The sequence below is a fragment of the Sapajus apella genome, unplaced genomic scaffold, assembly GCF_009761245.1.
Source record: "Sapajus apella isolate SASKATOON/1434 unplaced genomic scaffold, GSC_monkey_1.0 scaffold20, whole genome shotgun sequence".
Lineage (NCBI taxonomy): Eukaryota > Metazoa > Chordata > Mammalia > Primates > Cebidae > Sapajus > Sapajus apella.
The window spans coordinates 11613227-11639098 of NW_022436960.1; the positions used below are offsets into that span (position 1 = coordinate 11613227).

The 25872-nt window shown below is 37.4% G+C and overlaps 1 protein-coding gene and 1 pseudogene across 1 annotated transcript in view; one reads left to right on the forward strand and one right to left on the reverse strand.

Annotated features, from left to right (window-relative positions):
• Window positions 1–25872, forward strand: part of CATSPERB (cation channel sperm associated auxiliary subunit beta) — a 179653-nt gene that overhangs the window by 80485 nt on the left and 73296 nt on the right. The window contains 4 exon segments of the mRNA XM_032287619.1: window positions 3399–3445; window positions 4253–4402; window positions 6951–7109; window positions 18118–18262. Of these exon segments, the coding sequence (XP_032143510.1) occupies window positions 3399–3445; window positions 4253–4402; window positions 6951–7109; window positions 18118–18262 (501 nt within the window).
• Window positions 18859–19411, reverse strand: LOC116557872 (annotated as a pseudogene).

The window sequence follows — 25872 nt, forward strand, 5'->3', positions numbered from 1 at the left end:
TTTCTTGACTTTTTAATAATCACCATTCTGACTGGCATAAGATGGTATCTCATTGTGCTTTTGATTTGCACTTCTCCAATGATTAGTGATGATGAGCTTTTTTTCATGTGTTTCTTGGCAGCATAATATCTTATTTTGAGAAGTGTCTGTTCATATCCTTTGCCCACTTTTTGATGGAGTCGTTTGTTTTTTTTCTTATAAATATGTTTATGTTCCTTGTAGATTCTGGGTATTAAACCTTTGTCAGATGGGTAGATTGTAAAAAATTTTTCCCCATTCTGTAAGTTGCCTGTTCACTCTAATGATAGTTTCTTTTGCTGTGCAGAAGCTCTTTAATTTAATTAGATCTCATTTGTCAATTTTGGCTTTTGTTAGAATTGCTTTTGGTGGCTTCATCATGAAGTATTTGCCCATGACTATGTCCTGAATGGTATTGCCTAGATTTTCTTCTAGGGTGTTTATGGTTTTGGCTTTTATATTTAAGTCTTTAATCCATCTTGAATTAATTTTTCCATAAGGTATAAGGAAGGGGTCCAGTTTCAGTTTTCTGCATATGGCTAGCCAGTTTTCCCAGCACCATTTATTAAATAGGGAATCCTTTCCCCATTGCTTTTCTCAGGTTTGTTGAAGATGAGGTGGTTGTAGATGTATGGTGTTATTTCTGAGGTCTCTGTTTTGTTCCATTGGTCTATATGTCTGTTTTGGTACCAGTACCATGCTGTTTTGGTTACTGTAGACTTGTAGCATAGTTTGAAGTCAGGTAGCACTATGCCTCCAGCTTTGTTCTTTTTGTTAAGGATTGTCTTGGCTATACAGAGTCCTTTTTAGTTCCATATCACTGACATCCCTTACAGAATTAGAAAAAAACTACTTTAAATTTCATGTGGCAGTTCAGTTTTAAAAAGTCTCTTTTATCCTTTTTTTCTTCCATTCCAAATGAGTTTCCAATGTTTACATTTCAGCTAGACCATAAATAATGAGTCTTATCTTGGCACCACTGCTTAGTAAAAGCAGATTCAAAGCAGGAAGAAAAAAAGAGAAGACAGAGAGCTTTAGAACTATGATTAACTTTATAGTTGCAAATTAACCATTTGAGCTCTGATTTTTTTTTGTTATAACTTTCCCATCAGTTTAAAATGCACAGAAATTGACCACAATATGTAACCATCTAGAGTCCCAAAGAGGATGACAAAATCTGGGGCCTCTAGTGAGCAAAGGAGCAGCTTATATTGATGCCTTCCTTTTGTCTCTGTATCAGTAATTCCCTGCAACTAGATTGCCAGGAGTTGGGTGAATTCTCCTTACTTTATGCAACCAGTGTTGATGGTACCATTCACAGTCCCAATAGGTATGCCTGTGTAAGTTTTGCCACACAGGACAGCCCAAGATTTCAAAGAATTGATTTCCCCAACAGGCCGATGACTGGCAGTGACCAGTATAACCTTTTTTTAGCACATCAGCCTTCTTCTAAGTCCAGGTCCTGCTGCAATCCCAGTAAACACTAATGGGAGGGCAACAAATGAAATGGCAAAACAAGCAGATAGAAAGGGCAAAAGGGCAAAAGAACTGGAGTTGGGACTGTTTAAACATTCATCCCAGGTATTTCCGGGCTTCTGTTCATACAAATAGTATTGAAAATCATAAGCAGGATGACAGGCGCACTTAGATAACCCACAGAAAAATTCACATGCTTCTTTTCCCCATAAGATCTGGCACAGCTGTGAGAAGTACTTTAGAATCCTAGAAAGAGCAACCCAGCCAAGAGCCGGGATGACAGAAGTTGTTCTGCTTCAGGGTTGGATCCCTGGAGTGAGTAGGGGGCTTGTGCAGGCTGCCTTAAAGGGTAGAGAAAGAAGGTAAGAAAGTAGCAAGTAGATAAAAGCCCAAATGTAGATCACACACATACACAGTTACAGATTCAGATGGTGCACTCCCAAGCTAATTCCCCATCAGGGGGAATAGATAAAAGGCCTGAAACCTTGTCTCAACTTCAGATGGCCCCATGAGCATCTAGTTCAAAACAGAACAAAGCTCAAGTGGTGCCACAGATAAAGATGGTGTACCTGCCCAGACAACGTCACAAGCATCTACGTCCAAATGGAGCAGAGCTCCAGTGTTATCACAGAAGAGACAGAGGAGAACCTGGGTGCATTCCAGTTGACTTACCCAGTTCTGAAGCCTGTCAGCTTCTTCACATGTCACTTTCCCTGCACCAGCAAAGTGTAGTAGGCAGCTAACGCCATGACAGGGACAGAAGGGAGATTACCTGAGACAAAATATCTCAGCAGCTGCTGGAAAAATCTCCAGAGCCCCAGCTGCAGGGTTAGCTAGCCAGAAACAGCTAGTATTCACGAGCAACTCTTGACCCATCCAGTAGCATGAATAGGTAAGCCTTGGCACACTGTTGCAGTCAACTGCCCCACTTGTTGCAGACAAGGTTGACAGACTAGACTACTCAAAATGCAGGCTCCCTGTAGGGACTATCAAATTTGTAAAGAATGCAAGCTCAACTGCTTGCCACCTATAAAGCCAAATGAACAGGGATGAGATGCAGTAAGAGGAAAGTGACTTTTATTCCAAAAGCCAGCAGTTGGGAGAATGGCCAGGCCCATGCCTTTAAAAGACCATTCCAAACTTTAGGCTAGGGAGAGGAGTTTAGAAGGGGGAAGCTGGGGTGGGAGGCGTGCAGGGGTGATGCTGGGTGCAAAGTCTGTGTGTCTTGTCCCAGTGGCTATCTTGAATCATGGTTCACCTGGAGCGTAGGCTGGTGTCATCTCACAATGGCCAGGTTGGAGACTAACCTCCTTGAGGTAATCTCTGGAATTTTATAACTGAGTCTCCTTGTCTGATTTGTTTCAAAATTAGCCCCAGGAACTTCTAAGCAAGCACATAATTAGATAAGCTAGCAGTGCAAGGGTGTGTCTGGTGGGAAGGGAGGGAAACAAAGTTCCAAATTATGTTTTCAAGGCAAAAATCAAGGAAGGAAAAAAGTTTCAAAATGCATTTTTAATCTAAGCTACTCAGTTACATCTAGATTTAATACAATGACATAAAATAAAACTAGGACAAAATGTAAAGATAAGTTTGATTTATATAAGTTAATGGCCTAAAACAAAAAAAAAAGATTGAACTTAAATCTGAGACCATAGGTACGCTTGCAATAGGGATAAGAAAATTAGATTTGAGTATACATTACTTGATGATACATAACTTATTATTATTCTTATTTTCATTTACCATAATAACTTCATAGAAGTTATTTTTGCAAGTAGGTAAATGAAAATAAGAATAATAATAAAAGTTTGCAAAAATAACTTTCATGAAGACTACTAAGACTAACCCTTCCAGTTTTAGAAATACAGATGCACTCATAATTTCTGTATCCTTATATTTTATAGCTGATTATATTGCAGTCACCTTTGAGAGAAACAGAACACTAAGTGAGGTATGATATTGAATATTTTATAAGTTAATAAATTTTGTTGTACATGATTTCATGGACTGTGATTAATCTAAAAAATGACAATTCTATAGACTGAAAAGCTTCACAATCACTCTTTGCTCCCAGTGGTGTTGTTAATTAGGACCTATGCAATGATTCTAAAAAAAAAAACAGAGATGCATTGCAATGTTTTCTGGGCTCATATCCTCATAAGAGAGGCACAGACATTAAGGATTTAAAACAAAAAACAATTGTGATCAGTCAGGACAACACAATGGTTGTTTATTTATTTTCCTACTGTCACTAAAACACCAGGAGTTCAGTCCTGCTGCTGCATAGACTGCCAATCACCGAGTCAGCAAATATTGCCAGAAAAAAAGGCTTTAATCAGATGCTACAGCCAAGGTGAATGGGAGATAAAAATCTCAAACCTGTCTCTCTGACTGAGTACACTTTGTGGGTTTACACAGAAAGGAAGGCAGGAAAACAGGAATTAGAGATGGATAGGGAAGCAATCATGATGGATGAGGAGTCTGACTTCTCATTGTTTGGATGTGGTGATCTGAGTTTCAGTTCCTTGCCTGAGGGTTGATTTCCTAAAGAAGGAATTCAGATGAGACAAGTGCAGGTTTTAAGACCGGGGAGTTTAAAGACAAGTGGATTTTAAGACCAGGGAGGGAGGGTTAATTTCTATGTTTGTTCAAAAAACTGTAAATATTAGTTCTATGAACAATTGGGCTAGCTGCACTAAGAGAACTAATTAGAATTTTATTTCAAAAACATCATTAATTTTTCCCTTCTTTTTTATAGTCAAGCTCTTGTTTTTATAGTAAAGAACCATTTCTTGAATGGTTACCCTGCTTACTTCACATTTTTAAAGGAATGAAAAGTCCTCCAAGTGTGATAACATTTCTTGTTGACCAAGAGCATCATACTGGAGTTTACCTCTTCTATAACCGGGTAAGCCTTATATCCCAGATGGAATTTTTCTTGACATGACAATAAAAATTTACCTTAGCAGAAGTTATTTTCAAGTTCTTGTTATATTTGGCAATAGAACCTCATAAAATTGGCCACAGAAAAATTATTTAAGATCAATAATATAGTTTGACACTTTAGAAATTTCTTGCCTGATGTCATTCATTTTGATGAAAATGGAAAACATGATGCTGTGTGCATAGTGATTCTCCCTTGCTGATTCTCTAAAGAATATAAGCTGGGATTTTTCTATATAAATTTAAGGTTCCATAAAAAGGTTAATTAAACAAAAAAATGGAATTAATTGCCTCAGATCTATATTTTTTCTTCCAAAGGTCCTTAACCCTACCTGTGAATTAGAATTCTTTTTAGAGCCATTAAATTATACATAAACTGCCAGTGGTGATGGCTCATGCCTGTAATCCCAGCAACTCGGAGGCTGAGGCAGAAGGCTTGAGGCCAGGACTTCAAGACTACAGTGAGGCACTACTGCACTCTAGCACTCCAGGCGAGGTGACAGAGCAAGACCCAGTCTGAAAAAACAAATAAACAAAGCCATAAGTTTAGCCCCTATCGTCAAGATTGTAGGGAAGGAAAAATTTTTTTCCTCCACCTTTTTATGTTCAATGCCTGGACCCTTGCAAATTAAACAAACAAACAAAAAAAGACAGACTAATAGGAGAAAATAGTTTATTCACGTGTGCAGTGTGCACTCATGGAAGAAACTCAGTGTAGTGGTTAAAATTTGGAGGTTAGGTACCATCTTAATAGGTGAAGGGGAGAGGGAGGAAAGCATTTATGGAAAAACAAATTCCTTTTTTTTTAAAAAAAGATAAATGGGTTTTCAGGACAGAAAACAGGACATACAAATTTTTTTTTTGTTTTTTTGAGATGGAGTCTCGCTCTGTCGCCCAGGCTGGAGTGCAGTGGCGTGATCTCAGCTCATTGCAACCTCTGCCTCTCAGGCTCAACCTCTCCTGCTGCAGCCTCCCAAGTAGCTGGGATTACAGGATTCTGCTACCACACTTGGCTAATTTTCGTATTTTTTAGTAGAGATGGGATTTTGTCATGTTGGCCAGGCTGGTCTTGAACTCCTGACCTCAAGTGATCCACCTGCATTGGCCTCCCAAAGTGCTAGGATTGCAGGCGTAAGCCACAGCACCTGGCCAGGAGATATGAATGTTTTTGATAATGTTTGTAAATGTAGGTATAGATCTGTAGTATGAGTAGTCTTTCCTTCTCCTTCAGGGCTATAAAACTCCTCTGGAGAAGGAATTTGGGACCGGTTTTATTTGTATTCTTTCTTCTGGGATTAGATCTGCCACAAAGAGGAATTTCTGTAAGACTCATTTCCCAGAAGTTCCTGCTTTTAGTGAGACACAAGAAGCTCCAAGGTTTCTTCCCTGCATCTGTTGAGTGTCAACAATCTTCAGCTTAAAATTATCTTTATGTAAGAATGTCATTTTTTTTATTTTGCGACAGGATCTCACTATGTTACCCAGGCTGGAGTGCAGTGGGGTGATCTCAGCTCACTGTAACCTCTGCCTCCTGGGTTCAAGAAATTCTCCTGCCTCAGCCTCCCAGGTAGCTGGGATTACAGGTGTGTGCTACCACACTGGCTAATTTTTGTATTTTTAGTAGAGACAGTGTTTGTCATGCTGCCCAGGCTGGTCTTGAACTCCTGGTCTCAAGTGACCCACCCACTTCAGCCTCCCAAAGTGCTGAGATTACAGGTGTGAGCCACCATGCCTAGCCAAAAGTGGCATATTTTGAGGTGTCATATCTCTTTTTTTTTTTTTTTTTTTTTGGCTTTTGAGACAGGGTCTCACTCTGTCACTCAGGTTGGAGTGCAGTGGTGTGATCATAGCTCACCACAGACTAACTCCTGGCTCAAGTGATCCTCTGCCTCAGCCTGATGTGTAGCTGGGACTATAGGTGCAGGTCATCATGCCTGGCTAATTTTTAATTTTTTTTATATACAGTTAGGTCTCACTTTGTTGACCAGGATGGTCGCAAATTCCTAGGCTCAAGCAATCCTCTTGAGCATAGGCCTCCCAAAGTGCTGAGGTTACAAGCCACTTTTATATAAAGATAATTTTAAGCTGAAGACTGCACCTGGCCTGATGTATCATATTCAGACCCTTTAAAATCATGGTTGAATAGAATTGGAGTGTGGCTTAGCATCCACCCTTTTGGCATGATAGTTATAAGCATTGGCATTGGAGTCTGTCTGCCAAGTTCAGCAGTGATTCTATAATAAACCTCTCTTCATTGTTAATTATAGAACTTTGCACAAATTATTTAATCTCCTAAACTTCATTTTAAACAACTATAAGTTGGGTGTGTGGCAGGGGCCAGAGTGGTGGAGTCAAGAGATAACAATTATTGCTAATCCTTTTAGTTCTATGTTGTGTTAATGGGTATATCTCTCTCTTAATCAAAATCCAAGTAATGGGAAACTCTAAAAATTGTACACAGACTAATAATAATGGCCGAATTCTTATCACTTGCTCATCATTTGCTTACCTAGGCCAAAAAAACTGTCACTGCCTCTGTGAGCATCCTGAAAAATGATGAACCGAGTTTACAGCCAAAATTTCCAATTTTTCGGTTTCCTTCATCATTCTCTTCCGCCGTTGGAATGGTGTTTCATCCCCGAAGCCACTTTTTGTATGTTTACGGCAATCAGGTGAGTACACAGGAAACTTCACAGTCTGGGTTAGGGTCAAATCATCCACCTACTCTATGCTGCATGGCTGTACATTAAGAACAGAGCTTCTCTGATGACCTAGAGGTGGCAGTGGGAGGGAAGACAATATTTATTGACTATTTATTGTATAGTAAGCTTGGTGTCTATTATCAGTTTTTACCTTTCAGGTAGTTCATTGGCTGACAAAAATGAGCCATGAGTACATCAGAGTTACACTGAATGTTGCCAATCACTATACATGTATTTCCAGCTCTGAATGACTTAGATTTTGCAACTAACCCATTAAAACTGTATTTCTAACTGGTGTTTCCAGCATTTAATCTTTGCCTTTTTCTGTTTGACTTTGAGCTTGACTTTCTGGCTCTGTTCTTTAAGTTCCTCTGGTAGCATTTTCCACCCTCTGGCTGCTCCTTCAGTCAATTAGTTCTGTATCAGTAACCGGAAAGCTTGGTAAAGGGGTAGTTATACCATCTATGGAGCATTGGACAGTTTAAAAGTAAGGGCCACAGATATGAAACATTAAGCAAACATTGCAACTAAGAAAGCGTTGCAATGACTTCCAAAGAAGGAACTAATTCAGTTTCTCAAATATCTGTATTATGTGCAAAATTGAGAGATTTGTAAAGATGATACCCTGTTTCTAGGTCTTCTTAAAAGTATCTTCGTATTTTAGTTTTCACACGAAATGTTTATGTGTTAGTCCGTTCTCACACTGCTGTAAAGAATTGCCCAAGACTGGGTAATTTATAAATACAATAGGTTTGACTCACAGTTCTGCATGGCTGGGAATGCCTCGGAAAACTTATAATCATGGCAGAAGGCACCTATTCATAGGGCAACAGGAGAGAGAAGAGTGGAAGAGTGAAGGGGAAACAGCCTCTTATAAAACCATTAGATCTCATGAGAACTCACTTACTGTCGCGAGAACAGCATGAGGGGATACACTCCCATGATCCAATCACCTCCACTTTGTTCCTTCCTCAGCACCTGGGGATTATGGGGATTATAATTCAAGATGAGATCTTGGTAGGGACACAAAGCCTAACCATATCAGTTTTTTTTTTTTATTGTTGTTTTGTTTTGATACGGAGTCTCATTCTGTCACCCAGGCTGGAGTGCACTGGTACCATTTTGGCTCACTGCAACCTCCATCTCCCGGGTTCAAGTAATTCTCCTGCCTCAGCCTCCCAAGAAGCTGGGATTACAGGTACCTGCCACCACACCCAGCTAGTTTTTGTATTTTTAGTAGAGATGGAGTTTCACCAGGTAGGCCAGGCTGGTCTCAAACTCCTGACCTCAAGTGATCCACCTACCTCAGCCTCCCAAAGTGCTGGGATTACAGGCATGAGCCACTGCGCCCACCCAATATCAGTTTAAAACCTCTAATTTCTTCTTTGGCTCTTCAATGTTTGTTCTTTTTATAAGAGGAACACAGTTTGCCTTCTATGGTGTCCATATTTCTCCACATATATGACAGGTGATCATCTAAATAGAGTTCTTGGGCATGCATTTCCCCCAGTCTCCCTCTTGTGTTTTTTTTTTCTCTGTATTTCTCCAACTGTATAGAATCCTATCACTTTATTTACACATTTTCTGTCATTTTTTGAAAAAGTGGTTTCTTTGTTATCTTTTGTTCTAGAATTCCTAGGGCCCATGGATTGGAAATTAACAGCGATGTAAGGAGTTATTGTACTTGAACTTAATGGTTAAAAAGTGTGTAGCTCAGAAATTTTGCCAGTATTTTATACACCTTAAAAATTCAGGCTGAGTGCAATGGCTCACACCTCTAATCCCAGCACTTTGTGAGACCAAGGTGAGTGGATTGCCTGAGCTCAAGAGTTCGAGATCTACCTAAGCAACATGGCAAAACCCTGTCTCCACCAAAAAATACAAAAAATTATCCAGGTGTGGTGGCACGTGCCTGTGGTCCCAGCTACTCAGGAGGCTGAGGTGGGAGGATCCCTTGAGCCTGGGAGGTAGAAGTTGAAGTGAGCCAAGATTGTGCCATTGCACTCCAACCTGGGAGACAGAGTGAGACCCCATTTTACACACACAAAAAGTTCATTTATGTGTGTTTTGACTGTGGAAAATAAATAGAATTAAAGATAAAGGGCTTTATCTAAAATGAAGCTAAGAAGCAGAACTAACAGTGGAACAAAAATTTAGAAAGGCCAAGGAATTGGAACAGTGCTTGTGGAAACAGATGAACAATAGCTCAAACTGATGTAAATGTAATAGAGCTTACAAAATGGCCCAGTTGGATGTGAGGGCGATCTGGCTGTGACATGTGTTACCCCATTGATCACCAGTGTTGATTTGGCTAATCTGGATGGCTAGGCAAGTGTCCCCTTCCTCCCTCACCGCTCCATGTGCATCCCTCCCAAAACTGTGCACTCGATTGAAGAGGACAACCAACCCCTATAGAGGGGGACCAGTCTTTAGTCAAGGGTATATGAGTAGCTGCACTCCCCTGCTCGAACCTCTAAACAAGCTCCCAAAATGGCCCAGTTAAATGAGAACATAAATATAATGAGAATCATGTTGTGTATTTTGGAGGCTAATAGGTCTGTGAAACAAAATCTAAGTAATGTTCTCATGGGGATGCTGAATAGTGAATCCATGTATTTCCCCTTGCAGTGCTGTCAGTTTTTGCTGCATGTATTTTAACACTCTAGTGTTAAGCACATACACTTAAAGACTGTTACGTCTTCTTGGAGATTGGCCTTTTTATCATTATGTAATGTCCCTTTACCCCAATAACTTTCCTTGGTCTGAAGTCTGCTCTGTCTGAAATTAATAAAACAATCCTGATTTTTTTTTCTATTAGTATTAACTTGGTATATCCTCTCCATCCATTTACTGATCTGTATGTGTCTTTATATGTTAAGTGGATCTCTTGTAGACAGTACATAGTTGGGACTGGTTTTTAATCCACTCTAATGATCTCTGTGTCTTTAGACCACTGATGCAGAATATGATTATTGATATAGTGAGATTCACATCTACCATATTGGTTATCATGTTCTATTTGTTCTCTTTCTTTGTCTTTTGTCTTCCATTCTTTTTTTGCCTTCTGTGGTTTTAACTAAGCATTTTATATAACTTCATTTCTCTCCTTTATTAGCATATTCATTTTACTTACAAAATTTTTAGGGGTTGTATTAGTTTTGCAACATATATTTATGATTAATCCATGTCCACTATCAAGTAATACCATACCACTTCATGGATAGTGAGTACCTTGTAATAATAAAATAATCCTGATTACTGCCTCCCCTCCCTTTTATCATTGTTGTCATTCATTTCACATATATTTAAGCACACACAGATAAATAGATATGTATCTCAAAATATTGTTGCCATTATTATTTTGCACTCTCACACCTGGTTCAGTGATTCAAGTAGGCTAGGGATGGTCATTGGCTGCCTTCTGAGAGCAACTGCAGCCAATCGACCAAGACCCCCTGTACATCACACTTTTTTTAAGTAAATATTTTATAACAGAGGTTCTAAGTCAATATGCTTGTGGATAGTTAACATGGTTAAAAGAATGGTTTTACGAATGATAAAAGCTTTAGGTTCCAGGGGCCCAGAGTAAACACCATTATTGTGTAATTCCTTTTCGACCTCCCACTGAGAGGACCATCCAGCACAAAGTTTACATGAGTAAACAGAGTAGAGACAGAGGGATGTGGGGTAAACAGACTTAAACTGGGAAAGCCTCTTATCATCCCTGTCTTTTTCCTAACATAACCTGCTGCCTTTGGCCTGCCCCAGTGAAACCTTTTGGCCTTCCAAAAGGTTTGAGACTATAATTTATAATTTGCTATAGTATTTCCCTAATATTTTGCCAGCCAACCCAAGTAAATCTCAATAGCCTGCACCAAAGTATCTCGTGTACCCCATAAATATATACACCTGCTGTGTGCTCACAAAATTAATTTTTTAAAAAATGTCAAAATTTGTGGAATACAATGAAAACATTGTTTATAGGGAAATTTATAGAATTGAATGCATATATTAAGAAAGAAAAAATATCTAAAATCAATCACCTAAGCTTCCTTTTTAGGAAATCACAGAAAGCTAAATCCAAGGGAAGAAGAAAAAATTGAATGACAAAAACTAGAGCAGAAATTAATGAAATTGGAAATGGGAAATCAACAAAGAAAATCAGCAAAACTGAAAAACAGTTCTTTGAAAGTATTAATAAAATCAATAAGCCTCTAGCTAGGCTAAATAGGAAAAAAAAAAGAGGATCAAAATAACATTTCAGAAATAAAAGAGGAAATATCTCATGGACATTAAAAGAATAATAAAGGAATGCTATGAACTCAGTGCCCACAAATTTAATAACCTACATTGTCAAATTTCTTAAAAGACACAATCTGCCAAAATTCACACAAGAAGAAATAGATCATCTGAATAGGTGTATATCTATTAAATAAATCAAAACAATAAATAATAACCTTCTAAAACAGAAAGCACTAGACATAACCTTCTAAAATAGAATGCACTAGACCCTGTTGGATTCACTTGTGAATTCTAGAAAATATTTTAAAAGAAAACAGAACAGTTATCTATAATCTTTTTCAGAAGATAGATGCAAAGGGAATGCTTCCTAACTCACTCCTTGAAGCCAACATCACACTAACTCCAAAAACAAACAAAGATATTACAAAAAATAAAACTATAAACCAGTATATCTCACAAACACAGATGCAGATGCAAAAAAATGCTCAACAAAATATTAGCAAATCAAATCCAACAATGTATAAAAAGAGTTATATGCCATAATTAAATGGGATTTGTCTCAGGTATGCAAACCTGGTTCAACATTTTAAAATCGATTAATGTAATCTTCCACATCAATAAGCTAAACAAGAAAAATGACATAATTATATAAATGGTGCAGAAAAAGCATTTGACAAAACCCATTGCTTATTCCTGACAAAAACTCTCTCAGTAACCTAGGAATGAAGGGGAAGTTCCTCAACTTAGTAAAGAATATTTACCCCAAATCTTCAGATAGCATCATACTAAATGGTGAGAAGCTAGAAGCTTTTCCACTAAGATCAGGAACAAGGCAAGGATTTTGAACATTATACTGGAAGTCCTAACTAATGCAATAAGACCCCTCAAAAAAGCAAATAAAAAGTATATAGATTTGGAAGGGAAAAAAAAGATGACGTGACTATGTAGAAAATTGGAAAGAATTGACCAAAAAAACAATCTGAACTAGCAAGCATTTATAGCAGGATTGCAAGATACAAGGTTAATACAAAAATAAAAAATAAAAAACAATTACTGTGCTATATGCCAGCAATGAACATACGGAATTTGAAATAAAAACACAAACACTTTACATTAGCACCCCCCAAAATGAAATACTTAGATATAAATCTAAAAAAATATGTACAGCAACCAAGATGTCCTTCATGAGAAGAATGGATACATAAACTTGGTATATCCAGATGATGGATTATTATTCAGTGTGAAGCAGAAATGAGTTATCAAGCAATATAAAAGACATGGAAGAAACTTAAATGCATATTACTAAGAAAAAGAAACTAATCTTAAAAGGCTACAAACTTTATGATTCCAGTATATGACATTCTGGAAAAGGCCAAGCTATGAAGACACCAAAAAGATCCGTGGTTGCCAGAGATTAGAGGGAAGAGAGGATGAATAGGCAGAGAACAGAGGACTTTAGGGCAGTGAAACTCTTCTCTATGATACTATAATGGTGGATACATGCCATTATATATTGGTCTAAGTCCATAGGATATACAAGACCAAGAATGGTCCCCAATGTAAATTATGGACTCTGAGTGATAATGATGTATCAATGTAGGTTCATTAGTTGTAACAAAAGCACCACTCTGGTTGGGAATCCTGGTAATGGGGGAGACTATCCATGTGTGGGAAAAACTCTTCCACTGCAATATAAATATACTTAACACTACTGAACTGTATGCTTAAAAATGGATAACATGAAAAAGTTTATGATATGGATTTTTTACCTCAATTAAAAAAAACAAAATTATAAGATAACCAGTAGATCACAAATCACTTTTGTATTATGACCTAGAAAATATCTGCCATCTCCTCACAAAATTGAAAACATCTAAATTAATTTTTAATAATTTTGAGCATCATCCATATACAGTAACACAATCCAGACAAAGTAATTTGGCAATGACTTATAATTTGGATCGAGTCAAACATTCAAAATGAAAAATAATAAGGAGAATCGAGACTGATTCTAAGTTACACTGGTGATATGTGCCAAAGCTCACTTGTAAATCAGCCATTTAGTGGTCATGTTTCTCCTTTGGTTAGGACCCCAAATCAGATTAGAGTCTCCTAACTTCACTTTTTACCTAAAGAAAATTCTCTGCATCCTCCCTTAACAAAAAAAAAAAAAAAAAAAAGAAGGAGGGGGAAGCAGAAGAGGAGAAAAAGGTGGAGGAGGGAGGAGGAAAGTGAAAGAAGGAAGGAGAGGAAGAGAAAGAGACTTTTCCATGAAGGATATCCTAAGAAGTGAAAAATAACAATCTGCAAACTGGGAGATGATATTTGCAACACATTTAATTAAGAAAGAATTATAGAAGTAAGAATATACAAAGAATTTCTGCAAAGCAATATGAAAAAGACAACCTAATAGCAAAAAGGAGAAAACATGCAAATAGGCATATCACAGAAAAGGAAACACAAGTGGAATGAACATGTGAAGAGATAAGGGAGTTCACAAGCAATCCGGGAAATACAAATCAGGAATGAAAGATGATATCATTTTCAGCTACTTAATTGAGAAAATTCTGATAATACAAAATGTTGAATAAAGTGTGGATCAACAGGATTTCTTATATATTGCTGATGGGAGAGTAAATTATTACAACTATCCTGGAAAGCAATTTGTCATTCTATAATTATCTTGTAAATGTGAATATTTGCATATCCTGTGACCCACCAATTGCACTTTTCAGCAAGGGTAACACATAGGAGATATTTTAAAATATTCATTATGGGTATTGGAAAAAGCCACCTTAAATTTCATATGGAACCAAAAAAGAGCCCACAGACAATTCTAACCAAAAGAACAAAGCTGGAGGCATCACACTACCTGACTTCCAACTATACTACAAGGCTACAGTAACCAAAACAGCATGGTGCTGGTGCCAAAACAGATATATAGACCAATGGAACAGAACAGAGGCCTCAGAAATAATGCCACACACCTACAGCCATCTGATCTTCAACAAACCTGACAAAAACAAGCAATGGCAAAAGGATTCCCTATTTAACAAATAGTGTTGGGAAAACTGGCTAGCCATATGGAGAAAGCTGAAACTGGATCCCTTCCTTACACCTTATACAAAAATTAACTCAAGATGGATTAAAGATTTAAATGTAAGACCTAAAACCATAAAAGCCTTAGAAGAAAACCTGGGCAATACCATTTAGGACATAGGCATGGGCAAAGACTTCATGACTAAAACACCAAAAGCAATAGCAACAAAAGCCAAAATAGACAAATGGGATCTAATTAAACTAAAGAGCTTCTGCACAGCAAAAGAAACTATCATCAGAGTGAACAGGCAACCTACAGAATGGGAGAAAATTTTTGCAGGCTACCCATCTGACAAAGGGCTAATATCCAGAATCTACTCTGAACTTAAACAAATTTACAGAAAAAAACCAAACAACCCTATCAAAAAGTGGGCAAAGGATATGAACAGACAGTTCTCAAAAGAAGACATTTATGCAGCCAACAAACGTATTTAAAAAAGCTCATCATCACTGGTCATTAGAGAAATGCAAATCAAAACCACATTGAGATACCCTTTCATGCCAGTTAGAATGGCCATCATTAAAAAGCCGGGAGACAACAGATGCTGGAGAGGATGTGGAGAAACAGAAACACTTTTACACTGTTGGTGGGAGTGTAAATTGGTTCATCCATTGTGGAAGATAGTGTGGTGATTCCTCAAGGATCTAGAACTAGAAATACCATTTGACCCAGCAATCCCATTACTGGGTGTATACCCAAAGGAATATAAATTGTTCTGTTATAAAGACACATGTACATGTATGTTCATTGCAGCACTATTTACAATAGCAAAGACTCAGAACCAACCCAAATGCCCATCAATGATAGACTGAATAAAGAAAATATGGCACATATACACCATGGAATACTCTGCAGCCATAAAAAAAGGATGAGTTAATGTCCTTTGCAGGGACATGGATGAAGCTGGAAACCATCATTCTCAGCAAACTAACACAAGAACAGAAAACCAAACACTGCATGTTCTCATTCATAAGTGGGAATTGAACAATGAGAACACACAGGCACAGGGAGGGGAACATCACACATCAGGGACTGTCAGGGGATGGAGGGCTAGGGGAGGGATAGCATTAGGAGAAATACCTAATGTAGATGACAGGGTGATGGATGCAGCCAACCACTATGGCATGTGTATACCTATGTAACAAACCTGCATGTTCTGCACATGTACCCCAGAATTTAAAGTACAATTAAAGAAAAACGTTCATCAGGGGTACTGCAAGTAATAACATTAAATTACTAAAAGTAATCCAGATGTCTATGAATAGGAAAATGAATAAGTAAATTACATCTTATTTACCTAATGAACTATTATATAGAAATGAAAAAGCAAATGAATTCAGCTGTATGCAACACATATGAATTTAAGTAAATAATGTTGAGGGGAAGTAAGTTATAGAAGCCAATCTATGGTATTATCATAGCCCTTTTTACAAGGAGCAAAAATAAGTAAAGTTAAGCAATATGTTACTTAAACATATGTGCTAAAAAAATTTTAAATACCAAGGGAATGAAAAAACGCAAAATTTAGGATATTGCATATGTAACAGGGAAGGCAGAGGGATAGGAATGGGGAGAAACAGGAAGATGTAAATTACTAGCAATATACTGATTCATAGATTTTCAGTGCACACATGTTCATTATGTTATTAAATAACATAAGGAAAATACAAATGAGCCATGTATAGTTAAATAATTTAAATATTTAGGGAAAAATGCAATGAGATGTCATTTTACATTCAGATCATAAGTAAAACTTAAAAATAGATTTTTGGTCATATCAAATATTGGTGAGATTTAGGGAAATAGATTTTCTCATACACTACTGGTGGGACCATAATCTGGTTCAGCAAAATTGAACAGCACTTGGGTAGTCTCTATCAAAATTATAGAAATGTGGCTAGATGCAGTGGCTCATGCCTGTGATATCAGCACTTCGGGAGGTCAAGGCAGGAAGATTGCTCGAGCTCAGGAGTTTAAGATAAGCCTGGGCAACATGGCAAAACCCCATCTCTACAAAAAATTACAAAAATTAGCTGGGCATGGTGGCATACGCCTGTAGTCCCAGCTACTTGGGAGGCTAAGGTAAGAGGATCGCTTAAGCAGGGAAGGCAAAAGTTGCAGTGAGCCCAAATTGTGCCACTGGTGACTCAGCAACTCAATTTTTCAGTATTTTCTTTAAAGATAACACTGTAACATTAGTACAAATAGGCAGATACATAAATGTTCACTGCATTGTTCATGAAAGTGAAAATTTGGGTACAACTTTTAAATGTTCATTACTAGAAAAGTAGTATATCTCAAGTATGGTATATCCATTAAGCTGGAAATTATAGGGCAGCATAGAATAATGTGGTGATCCACATGAGCTAACAAATGATCTGACATACATTACTGAGTGACAAAGGTAACTTATAGAACAACAGGTACAGTGTACAGTATGATACAAGTTCGAATGACTTTTCAAAGTGCCCTTCCTTACACGCTCTAACTACATCCCTGCTCACTAGTAATATTTGCAGGGCCCAAAGCAAGAGTGCAAATTGAGGTCCACATACCATATAAATCATGGATCATGGATTGTGTTATGCCAGCAATGAGTGCTGCATCCCAAGTAATAGAAGCACCTATGTGTTATTCAGTACGTTTCCTGTGTGTGTTTGTAATATTCAGGTCCACTAAGCAAGCAGTTCAGGGCAAGGGTACTTCCTGTCCAAGTCTAAATGCCTTTCTCTCCTCCTTGACATAAAAATGAAATCAGTACGTACATATTCTATTGGTATATACATACATATGAATGTAAATATATAGAATTTTCAAACTGATTAACTAGTTGCCTCTGGGAAGGGATAGAGGAGACTAGGATTGATTATATCAGATGAGGAGTAAAAGAAGAATTATTTGAATGGTGGTCTAAGACACTTCAGCCATATTTATAAAGTTGGAAATGTGAGAAAAGCCTATTTCCTTGTATAACTTGTTACTAAAATTACTTTTATAAAAATCCAAACAACAGAAATGTTCATTAAAAGAGGTAGCAAGTGGGAATTATTAATACATGATCAATATGCTTTATCCTCAAACAACTCTTACCTAAAGATGAGGAGATAGAGAAACTAAGATGCTATAATAATAAACTAATATAACTATATAGTGGGATTAGTGATTTGAGGACCTATGAAAGTCCCAAGACACATGCCTTGTAAATGACAAGGGGCTCTTCCATGCAAAATATGTCTGCGTATATATTTGCCAGACACCTAGAACCTGAAGTTGTATGTCAATATAAGGTAAACCCCTCCCCTGATCCAAATGCATTCAGCACTCCATTCTTTTATGAGCAAGGGAATTATTTGGAAGATCATAGGAATAACTTTGTTCTTTTATACAATCACTATGCATATTGTGTAGACCTGATACTCTGCCACGAATACTTTCATACACACTCTAGGATGGAAATAGAAGGTCGAACAAGTAGGTAAAGAGTGTGTGTGTGTGTGTGTGTGTGTGTGTGTGTGTGATGAATGTGGGCATATGGGAAAGATCATGTCCCATGGCTATTCTCATGTAGACTGATAGGTAATTGCCAGCTGTTGCATAGCAGCTCTTTAGTGAGATATTATCTCTTTATTCCTATAGATATGGCTATCAGTCGATGGCGGCAACACCTTTGAATTAATAGCTGACTTTCATGATGATGTCATAAGCAAGACTTTTCATAGTTTTTATACATCAGATATTACTTTTGTTTCTAAACGTGGAAAGGTTTACTCGACCAAGGCAGGTAAGGAATTTGCTTTCATTGATGTAAGCATTACATGTGGCCCAGGATTGGAAGATATATAAAAACCGTGCCTTATTAATCAACTAATCATAAGGTCTCAAAACTATTAGGTGTGATGGATTTGTAGGATCTACAGAAGTAGGATCGATCCTATGAATAGCCCTAAAGAAGAACAACACTAGGTCACCATGCTATGTTCTCATTTACAATTTCAGTGACATTTTACTGTCCTAAAAGCCAAATAATAACAGTTGCCACTTGTCAAGTTACAATTGTGCTCAGCATGTTACAAATATCATCTCATTTGATCTTCACAATAACCTTGCTGAAGTAGGTAATGTTAGCTTACTTTTGCTGATTTTGTTGATACAACTGACACACAACTAGTAATGGAGGAGCTGTGTGAATGATACACTGCTCTCATCTCCTTCATTTGGTGATCTTGTGCTTCATTGATCAACTCTATATAGATCCTATCAGTGTTTGTACAGCAAAAGAAGTAGTTAATTTTTAAGTATAATTTTATTTCTTAACTAACAAATATTGATTTCACATATTCATGGGGTTTACAAAGTGCTATCTTTTTTTTTACTGTACAATTATTTCTATTTTTAATGTCCAGAATGTGTAATATAAGGGCCAGAGTCTCCTCCTGGACTCAATTTTATCAATTCTCAATTGGTTGATAAGGCCAATAGGGATATTTTGCTTGTCCAATTTGGTTTCTGGGAAAGCTTCGTTCAAGTCCTCAATGGTCATCTGTTCAAATGGAATTCAGTTCTTCATCTTCTCCATCTGTTTCTCGTATTCTACAATCCTGGCCTTTGAGAGAGACACCCACTCAGCATAAGACTTCACATCTTCTTTTTCTGCAGCATCCACCTGAGCAGTATATTGATCCTCCGATACAGGAAGCTTCAGGGCATTAAACTTCTTCTCAAAGTCATCCACCAAGCCTGCCTTGGCAACACTGGCCTTGTAGTAAGCCCAGTCGATAGGTGGTAGATTCTCAGGTAAAGCAGCCAACCTGTCGGTGAGGGTCTCATTCCAGGATTTCAGGGAATTAGCAATGGCCTTTTGGTTTGGGGGAATGATCTCCCCAAAAGCTATCCAGTTAGTGGTTTTTAGAGCAAGTTTTCACCCAGCCATCTTGGGATCTTTCACTAACCCCGGCTGCCTACTGTCCATAGCAGCAAGTAACGGAAGTGGGTCCACAAAGTGGTATCTTGATACGTATAATGTAGAGTGATCAGATCAGAGTAATTAGCATATCCATCATCTCAAACATTTATCATTTCTTTTTATTGTGAATGTTCAATATCCTCCTCCTAGCTATTTGAAACAATACAACATATTAGTGTTAACTATGCCATCCTTCAGTGGTATAGAACACTTAAATTTATTCTTCCTATCTGGCTGTAATTTTGAATCCTTTAACAAATCTCAAAACAGTTAATATTGATTGACAGTTGCCCTCTCCTTTCCAATTCAACTGAATTTTGCTAACCAGCCTAGGACCCTAGAGTGATAAAGGGACATGATTCTCAATTTATTTCTATTTGTTTGTGACCTACATTTTCATTTTATTTTATCATTCTATTATTGAGTCTTTGAGACCTTGTTTTGTTGAATTTAGCTTATTAAGATTTTTTGAGGCAGGATATGGAGGTAAATTTACCCCCTATCTTGGGATATGCTTTGTCTCAACTTGATTCTTTTTCTCTTTTATATGCTGTTGGTTTCTTCCTTCTCTTCCCTTCCTTTTTTTAAAAAAAAATATTATTAATTTTTGTGGATACATAATAGGTGTATAAATTTATGGGATACATGAGATATTTTGATATGGGGATACACTGTGTAATAATCATATTGGAGTAAATGGAGTATCTATCACAAGAATTTATTATTGTCTTTGTGTTACAAACAATCAAATTATATTCCTCTAGTTATTTTAAAATGTACAACAAATTATTGTTGACTGTAGTCACTCTGTTGTGCTGTCAAATACTAGATCTTATTCATTGTATATAGCGATATCTTTGTACTTATTAACCATCCTTATTCTCCCCCTATACAGTGCCCCACTACCCTTCCCAGCCTCTGGTAACCATTATTCTACTCTCTATGTCTCCATGAGTTCAATTTTTAAAATATTCAGTTCCCTCAAATAAGTGAGAACATGCAAACGCTGTCTTTCCATGCCTGGTGTAGTTCACTTAAAATAATGTCCTCTAGTTCCAGTCATGTTTTTGCAAATGACAGGATCTTATTCTTTTTTATGGCTGAATAGTATTCCATTGTATATATGTACCACATTTTCTTTATTCATTCATCTATTGATGGACACTTAGGCTGCTTCCAAAGCTTCACATTGTGAATAGTGCTACAATAAACATGGGAGTATAGATACCTCTTCAATATACTGATCTCTTTTTGTGGGGATATATCCTAGCAGTGGGATTGCTAGGTCATATGTTAGCTCTATTTTTAGTTTTCTGAAGAACCTCCAAACTATTCTTCATAGTACTAATGTACTCTCCATTGTACTAATTTATATTCCCACCAACAGTGTACAAGGGTTCCCTTTTCTCCACATCCTCACCAGCATTCATTATTGCCTGTCTTTCCAATAAAAGCTATTTTAACTGGGTGAGATGGTAATCTCATTGTAGTTTTGATTTTCATTTCTCTGATGGTCAGTGATATTGAGCACTTTTTCATATGCCTGTTTGCCATTTGTATGTCATCTTTTGAGAAATATCTGTTGAGATTTTTTTACCCATTTTAAAATCAGATTGTTAGTTTATTCCTATTGCTTGAGCTTTTTATATATTCTTATATATTCTAGTTTTTAATTCCTTGTCAGATGGGTAGTTTGCAAATATTTTCTCCCATTCTGTGGGTTGTCTCTTCACTTTGTTGATGGTTTCTTTTGCTGTATCGAAGCTCTTTAACTTAATGTGATTCAGTTTGTCTGTTTTTGCTTTGGTTGCCTGTGCTTATGGGATATTACTCAAGAAATCTTTGCCTAGATTAATGTCTCCCAGATAGTTTCCTCAAAGTTTTCTTTTAGTCGTTTTATAGCTTTTAGGTTTAAGTCTTTAATCCATTTTGATTTGATTTTTGTGTGTGGAGAAAAGTCTAGTTTCATTCTTCTGCACATGGATATCTTCTGCATATGGATATGGATGGTCTAACATATGGTCTACTTATCTCAGAATGATCTATATGCTGAGGAGAAGAGTTTGCATTCTGCAGCCATTGGTTGAAATAGTCCATAAATATCTATTAGGTCCATTTGGGCTACAGTGCAGATTAAGCCCAATGTTTCTTTGTTGATTTTCTGTCTGGACAACGTGTCCAGACAGAAAACCATGTCCAAAGGTGAACATGGGTTGTCGAAATCTCCAAGTGTTATTGTATTGGGATCTATCTCTCTCCTTAGCTCTAATAATATTTGCTTTCTGTGTCTGAGTGCTCCAGTGTTGGGTGTATATATATATTTATAATTTTTATATTCTCTCACTGAATGGACCCCTTTATCATTATATAATGACCTTGTTTTTCTCTTTCTATAGCTTTTGTCTTGAAATCTATTTTGTCTGATATAAGTATAGTGACTTCTACTCTTTTTTGGTTTCTACTTGCATGGAATATATTTTTCCATCCCTTTATTTTCAGTCTATATGTGTGTTTATAGGTGAAATGTGTTTCTTGTAGGCAACAGATCACTAGGACTTTTTTTTTTTTTCATCTGTTCAGGTACTCTGTGTCTTTTGATTGAAGAGTTTAGTCCATTTACGTTAAATGTTGTTATTGATAAGTGAGAACGTACTCCTGACATTCAGTTAACTTTTTTCTAGTTTTTTCTGTGGTCTTCCTTTCCTTCTTTCTTTCCCTCCCATCTTCCTTTTAGTGAAGGCAGCTTTCTCTGGTAGCATGTTTTAATCTTCTGTCTTCAAGCTTACTAATTCTTTATTCTGCTTGATCAATTCTGCTATTAATTTCTTGCTTTTTATTTTCATATATCTGTTGTATGTTTTCAAATTCTAGGTTACCATAATATCTTATAAAACTCATTATTTTAAACTGATATGTCTTGAAAAGTTGCATTTATAATATTTGATTAGTTTGTCTTTTAGTTTTTCTTCTCAAGACATGAGTAGTTTACACACCATAATTAACATGTTATAATGTTCTGTGTTTTTCTGTGTACCTGCTATGACCAGTGAGTTTTTTACCTTCAGTTTTTTACCTTTTTTACTTTCTTATTGCTCATTAATATTCTTTTATTTATGCTTGAAGTATTCCCTTTAGCATTTCTTATAGGGCAGGTCTGGTGTTGATGAAATCCCTCAGGTTTCATTTTTCATCTGGGAAAGTATTTCTTTTTCATGTTCGAAAGATGTTTTATACTATTCTAGGATAAAAGATTTTTTAAAAATATGTCATGCCACTCTCTTCTGGCCTGTAAGGTTTCCACTGAAAAGTCTGCTACCAGATGTATTGGGGCTCCTTTGTATGTTATTGTTTCTTTTCTCTTGCTGCTTTTAGGATCCTTTATTTACTTTAGGAATTTTATTATTAAATGCTTTGAGATGGTCTTCTTTGGCTTAAATCTGTTTCGTGTTCTGTTACTTTCTTGTACTTGAATATTGATATCTTTCTCTAAGTTTGGGAAGCTCTCTGTTATTATTCCTTTGAATAAATGTTCAATCCCTATCTCTTTCTCTACCTCCTCTTTAAGGCCAGTAACTCTTAGATATACCCTTTTGAGACTATTTTCTGGATTTTATAAGCATGTTTCATTCCTTTTTATTATTTTTTCTTTCATCTCCTCTAATTGTATATTTTCAAGTAGCCTGTCTTCAAGCTCACTAATTCTTTATTCTGCTTGATCAATTCTGCTATTAAGAGACCTGATAAATTCTTCAGTATGTCAGTTGCATTTTTCAGCTTCAGAATTCTGCTTGATTCTTTTTAATTGTTTCAATCTCTTTGTTAAATTTATCTGACAGGATTCTGGATTCCTTCTCTGTATTATATTGAACTTCCTTGAGTTTTCTCAAAACAGCTATTTTGAATTCTCTGTCTAAAAGGTCGCATATCTCTGTCTCTCCAAGATTGATCTCTGGTGCCTTATTTTGTTCCTTTGGTGAGGTCATGTTCTGGGTGGTCTTGATGCTTGTGGACACTGATTGGTGTTTGGAGGTTAAAGAGTTTGGTATTTATTTTAGTCTTCATGTCTGGACTTGTTTGGACAGACTTCATGTCTGTCCTTCTTGGGAAAGCTTTCCAAGCATTCAAAGCCACTTGATTATTGTGATCTAAGTCTTTGGTCACTGTAGTTGTATCTGCATTAGGAGGTACCTCAAGCCTAGTAATGCTTTGGCTATTGCTAACTTGTAGAAGTACTGCCTTGGTAGTCTTATATAAGATCCAGGAGAACTCCCTATAATACCAGGAAGAGGCTTTTGTTCTCTTATCTTACTTTCCCCCAAATAAATAGTGTCTCTTTCTCTGTGCTAAGCTGTCTGGAGCTAGAAGAGGGGTGATGCAAACACCCCTGTAGCCACCACCACTAGGACTACACCGGGTCAGACCCAAAGCCCGCACAGCACTGGGTCTTGCCCAGGCCCACAGTGCCCACTGCCTGGCTACTACCTATGTTCACTCCAGGCCCAAGAGCTCTGTAGTCAGCAGGTGATGAATCCAGCCAGGGTATGATCTTCCCTTCAGGTCAGTGAGTTGCCCCCAGCCCAGCTAGGTCCAGAAATGCCATCTGGGAGCCAAGGAAGTTGAGAACCCTAGAGTCTATGTGGTATTTTGTTCTACTGTGGCTGAGCTGGCACCCAAGCTGCAAGACAAAAATCTTTCCTATACTTCCCTCCTTTATCCTGAAGCAGAGCAGTCTTTCTACATGGCCATCACCACCACAAGCCCATGGAAGTTACCTCCCAGCTACTGCCACTGTTCACTCAAGGCCCAAAGGCTCTTCAGTCAGATTGTGGTGAATGCTGTCAGACCTGGGTTTCTCCTTTCATGGCAGTGGCCCCACTCTGTTCCAGGGCAGGTTTAGAAATGCCATCCAAGAGCCAAGTTCCAGAATCAGAGACCCTAGGAGCCCACTTGGTACACTGTCCACTGTGGCCAACCTGGTACCCAAGCTGATTTTTGGTTCTTATGAAGGTGCTTTCTTGTGTGGATCATTGTTCAATTTGATGTTCCTGCAGGGGTGAATAATCATTAGAGGATTCTATTCAGCCATCTTGCTCCATCTCCTTTCTATAACCCCTCACTTCCTAATCTTCCCCATGCCCCTCCTCTATTTACCCACCTTCTTCTTTATCCCTTTTCCTTCCTTACTTCTTCTTCTCCTTCTATTCCTCCCACTCTTCCTGTTTCCATCAAGTTCATCATTAAAAGTGCAGCACTGGTCAGATCTTCTATTTGCTCTAACATAGTGAAGGCAAATTATTCTTGAGACCCATCTGCTTCACCTCTTTTAGATAGGACTTGGACCCATTTTTCTCAAGTCAGTAAAATGCTCTGGAAAGTGGTAAACCTGGTTTTGCTCATGAGGGCCTGACTTTTCCCTTTACTTTTCCTTTTGATATCTTCTCATCCACTTGTCATCTTCTTAAATGGTTTGGCTGTGTCCCCACCCAAATTTCAACTTGAATTGTATCTCTCAGAATTCCCACATGTTGTAGGAGGGACCAAGGGGTAGGTAATTGAATCATGGGGGCTGGTTTTTCCTGTGCTATTCTCATGATAGTGAATAAGTCTCACAAGATCTGATGGATTTATAAGGGATTTCCGCTTTTGCTTCCTCTTCATTTCTCTCTTGCCGCCACCATGTAAGAAATGCCTTTCACCCTCCGCCAAGATTGTGGGACCTTCCCCAGCCATATGGAACTCTAAATCTAATTAAACTTCCTTCTTTTGTAAATTGCCCAGTCTCAGGTATGTCTTTATCAGCAGCATGAAAATGGACCAATACACCTTCTTACTTGTTAGGAGGGTATTACCGAGAGTCTTCAGGATTTTGTTGATTTACCTTCCTTTTCTCAATATTGCCTCAACAGTGGACTTTTATAGATTATTGGGTAAGTTTTGAGATTAAGGTGGACTTGGAGATATTTTAATATGTCTAACAGGAATTAGAAAAACACTTTCACCAAGACAAGACAGAGGGTGTGTTTTTTTGTTTGTTTTTAACACGCAGCATTTTTGATTGTATAACCAGTTTCTTCTGATATTCAGTCTCTGATATGATTTTAAATGACAAAGTTTCTAAAGGTTTCTGATCTAACTTCAAAAAGCATGGTTTTGTAGGCCTCAATATTTTGTCCTTGATGTTCACCAGCAAAGGCAGTTTTACAGCCATACAATCTCCTCTATTGGTCCTTCCTTGTTTGAGGATAAGGAGAGATCACAAAATCCTGATTCTATTTCTGCAGATCTTCACCACTCTATTTATTCTCTATTCTGTCAATAAAGCTTCTGTTTAACTTATGTCAGTATCAAGATTAATCTTTGTGGTTTATATGTCTGAATCACGTGTTGAGACAGCAGCTGTGTCAACCTAAGATTCTGGTGATCAGGTA